At 47.9% G+C, this 4,470-nt stretch overlaps 1 protein-coding gene across 1 annotated transcript; it reads left to right on the top strand.

Annotated features, from left to right (window-relative positions):
* The first annotated feature begins 2,656 nt into the window (after positions 1–2,656).
* On the top strand, positions 2,657–3,434 carry LOC116912916 (deoxycytidine kinase-like). Its single transcript, XM_032917177.1, is given in 2 exon segments — positions 2,657–3,102; positions 3,104–3,434. Coding segments are annotated over 2 exon segments (777 nt in total).
* Positions 3,435–4,470: the final 1,036 nt, after the last annotated feature.

The following is a 4,470-nucleotide window of genomic DNA, read 5'->3' as shown; positions in this document are numbered from 1 at the left end:
CCACCCTGTGCTCTCTTTATGGTCTGCAAGTGGGTGAGTCCTGCAGCAGGAAGCTCCGTGTGGGAGCCCAAGAACACTTACTTTCTTTCTTCTTTTTCTTTTTTTAAGTCTTTATTTATTTTATGTACGCGAGTACACTGTCGCTGTCCTCAGACACCCCAGAAGAGGGCATCAGATCTCATAGATGGTTTTGAGCCACCATGTGGTTGCTGGGATTTGAACTCAGGAAGAGCAGTCAGTGCTCTTAACTACTGAGCCATCTCTCCAGCCCTTCTTTTCTTTTTTTTTAGTTTATTTGCTTTACATCCTGCTCATTGCACCCTCCCAGTTACCCCCTCCCACAATCCTTTCCCCCCATCCCCTCTCCCCTTCTTCTCTGACCAGGTGGGGTTCCCCTGGATATTCCCCCACCCTGGCACATCAAGTGTCTGCAGGGCTAGGCCGGTCCTTTACCGCTTATGCCAGACAAGGCAGCCCAGCTAGAAGAACATGGCCCATGGACAGGCAACAGCTTTTGGGTGAGTCCTACTCCAGTTGTTCAGGACCCACATGAAGACCAAGCTGCACATCTGGTACACATGTGCAGGGAGGCCTAGGTCCAGCCTGTGTGCACACTTTGGTTGGTGGTTGTACTGGCTGGTTTTGTGTGTCAACTTGACATAAGCTGAAGTTATCACAGAGAAAGGAGCCTTAAGGAAATGACTCCAGGAGACCCAGCTGTAAGGGATTTTCTCAACTAGTGATCAAGGAGGGGAGGACCCAGCCCATTGTGGGTGGTGCCGTCCCTGGGCTGGTAGCCTTGGGTTCTATAAGAGAGCAAGCTGAGCAAGCCAAGCTAAGCAAGCCAGTAAGAAACGTCCCTCCGTGGCCTCTGCATCAGCTCCAGTCCTGACTTCCGTTGGTGATGAACAGCAATGTGGGAGAAAGCTGATAAACCCTTTCCTCCCCAACTTGGTCATGATGCTGGTGCAGGAATAGAAACCCTGACTAAGACAGTGATTCAGACTCTGAGAGTCCTGAGGGTTCAAGTTAGTTGACTCTGTTGGTCTTCCTGTGGAGTTCTTATCCCCTTAGGGGCCCTTGATCCTTCCTCCTATTCTTCCATAAGTGTCCCCAAGCTCCATCCACTGTTTGGCTGTGGGTGTCTGCACCTGTCTGAGTCAGCTCCTGAGTGTGGCCTCTCAAAGGACAGCCATGCTAGGCTCATGTCTGCAAGCATAACAGAGTCTCACTAATAGTGTCAGGGATTGGAGCTTTCCCATGGGATGGGTCTCAGGTTGGGCCAGTTGTGGGCCGACTGTTCCCTCAGTCTCTGCGCCATCCCTGTCTCTGCATTTCTTGTAGACAGGATAAATTTGGGGTTGAAGGTTTGATGTGTGGGTTGGTATTCCTACTCCACCACTGGGGTTCCTGCCTGGCTACAGGTGGTGGCCTTTTCAGGTTCCATATCCCCTATGCTGTGAGTCACAGCAAAGGGCACCCCCATTGATTCTTGGGTGCCTCCCTTACCCCAGGTCTCTGTCACGTCCTGGAAATGCCCCTCACCCCTTCCTTCTGTTAGTAGCAGATTTCCATCTAGCCATCTCTCCTGTCTTTCCACACCTGATCCTGAACCTCTCCCATTCCAGTTCCCCCCCTCCACCTGCCCCCTGTGACTTTTATTCCACTTTCTAAATGAGATTCAAGCATTCTTACGTGTGTCTTCCATTTTGTTTAGCTTCTTTGGGTCTGTGGATTGTAACATGGGTACCTGTATTTTATGACTAATATCTACTTACAAATGAGTACATATCATGCACGTCCTTTTGGGACTGGGTTACCTCCCTCAGGATGATATTCTCAAGTTCTATCAATTTGCTGGCAAAATTCATGAAGTCTTTGTTTTTAATGGCTGACTAGTAGTCCACTGTGTAGATGTACCACATTTTCTTTATCCATTCTTCAGTTGATGAACATCTGACTTGTTTCCAGTTTCTGGCTATTACGAATAAAGTTGGTATGAACATAGTTGAATAAGTGTCTTTGTGGGATGTTGCTGTAAATTAAAAAATAAATAAATAAATAAATAAATAAATAAATAAATAAATAAATAAATAAATGCTGTCTTTTATCCCGCACTAGGTCTGGCACCGCAGCGCCCCAAGATATCTGGTAGAAATCTTCATCTCAGTCAGCAAAGCCTCTCACCCGCTCTGCTCCATCCCATATCACACTGCCCATGGCTTCTCTCTGAGCCTGGCAACCATCTCTCTACCCATCCAGTGCCCAAGGCAGGTTGCCACCATGTCAGAAATATACATCCCAATTCTGTAGCAGCCTAGTGTCTCCAACCACCACACACTCTCTTAAACTTAAATGGCCACATGAAAGAACACACAACACAACCTCTGATCTAATTGATAAGATACAATTGCCCGGGGCGCCTCACCCTTCCGGTGGAGCCACACGCAGTGCAGATCCCACAAGGGTGAGATGCGGAGGGTGGGAGTCAGGGCTGCCAGGGGTCCTTCACAGACCCTCCCAGTCGCCTTGTGCCTCCGAGCGCCAAAGTCAAAGTGTTGGTTCCGCTGGCGCGAAATTGATGCTGCAACCCCGAGCCACTACCCGCGCCGCTGCCTTCCTGCAGGTCCCGCATCCCAGCTGTCTGGCGCTAAGCATGGCCACCCCACCTAAGAGGTTCTGCCCTTCTCCCTTGACCAGCTCTGAGGGCACCCGCATCAAGATCTCCATCGATGGGAACATCGCTGCTGGGCAGTCAGCGTTTGTGAATATCCTAAAGCGAGTCTGTGAGGATTGGGACGCGGTTCCTCAGCCGGTCGCCAGGTGGTGCAATGTGCAGAACACCCAAGACGAACCTGAGGAGTTGACAGCATCTCAGAAGAGCGGTGGGAATGCTCTTCAGATGATGTATGAGAAACCCGAGCGGTGGTCTTTTACCTTCCAATCATACACCTGTCTCAGCCGGATCCGAGCCCAGCTTGCCTCTCTCAACGGCGGACTCAAGGATGCAGAGAAACCTGTATTATTTTTGGAACGATCTGTGTATAGTGACAGGTGTACTTTTGCATCCAATTTGTATGAATCTGACTGCATGAATGAAACAATGGGCAATATATCAAGACTGGCATGACTGGGTGAATAGCCAGTTTGGCCAAAGCCTTGAATTGGATGGAATAATTTATCTTCAAGCTACTCCAGAGAAAGGCTTAAATAGAATATATATATGGGGAAGGGATGAAGAACAAGGCATTCCTCTTGAATATTTAGAGAAACTTTACTATAAACACGAAAGCTGGCTCCCTCATCATACTCTGAAGTCCAACTTTGATTGTCTCCAAGAGGTGCCTATCCTCACACTGGATGTTAATGAAGACTTTAAAGACAAACATGAAAGTCTGGTTGAAAAGGCCAAAGAGTTTTTGAGTACTTTGTGATTGCACAGGAGACAATAGGCAACACAATGTTTCCAGATACTTCAGTGTTGTGTATTGCCATTGCTTGATAGTCCTGCAAAACTCTTTACAAGATTGAAGTTTTAAAACCATTTTTGTTTTAAGGGAAACCCTTTTTCTTTATAACATGTGTATATATACATGGAGGTAGATTTTCTAGAATCAGTGCAGTGAGCGAATAAACTGTTCTAACAGGCCCAGCCTTCTCTGCCTTCTCGGTTGTCATCCTGAGCGGGTTAACGTGTTTTCATGGTGTCCTTGTCTCCGTGGCCAGCAGTTTCGTAGCTGGACGCGTAGAGGATGCGTGTCCTATGTAAGGCAGTACACCTTTTAAAGGTGAGAAGTGGCGTTTGGGGAGTCCTTGGAGTAGGGATGCCGGGGTGTTTGCTTTGTTTTCTTCCTGTTTTGTTCCCTTCGGTCGGGCTGGAGATGGAAGCCCTACAGAGCTGTCCCCAGCGCCTGACGTTTCATCAAGTCCTCTCCTGCTCTGCTCGATGCTGAGGGTGAGACCATGTTAGCAGCACCACAGGGCTGTTCACTACTGTGGCTGGTGCATTTGTAGAGGAGGTTAAACTCTCCAGTTTGATAAATGTATAATTACTTTATAAGTCTTGTAATCTTTAATCTGTTTCTTTGTCTGGGATGAGTATTCTTTATTTACGTGAAAGTTTGGACCAGAAGAAATCTATTTAAAAGAGGTAGCTAAGAAGTGTATTACGTGAGTCTAAAGCTTCATTAAGAGAGTTACTGTTTGTTTGAATTACACACACACACACACATACACACACACACACACACACACCCCTCCTGCAGCAAATTTCTGTTCACTCTCCAGGCCCTCTCTCCCCAGCTCTCCCTACTCCCCATCCTCCCTCCTTTCCCCTCTCCTATCCAGTTCCCTCCCTCTTTCCACCATTTTTATTTCCCCTTCTGAGAGAGAGAGTCAAGCATCCGCCCTTGGGCCCTGCTTGTTACTTGGCTCCTTTTGGTCTGTGGATTGTAGAGTGGGCGTCTTGTA

The sequence above is a fragment of the Rattus rattus genome, chromosome 11, assembly GCF_011064425.1.
Source record: "Rattus rattus isolate New Zealand chromosome 11, Rrattus_CSIRO_v1, whole genome shotgun sequence".
NCBI lineage: Eukaryota > Metazoa > Chordata > Mammalia > Rodentia > Muridae > Rattus > Rattus rattus.
This window is presented reverse-complemented; position numbering and strand designations above follow the sequence as displayed.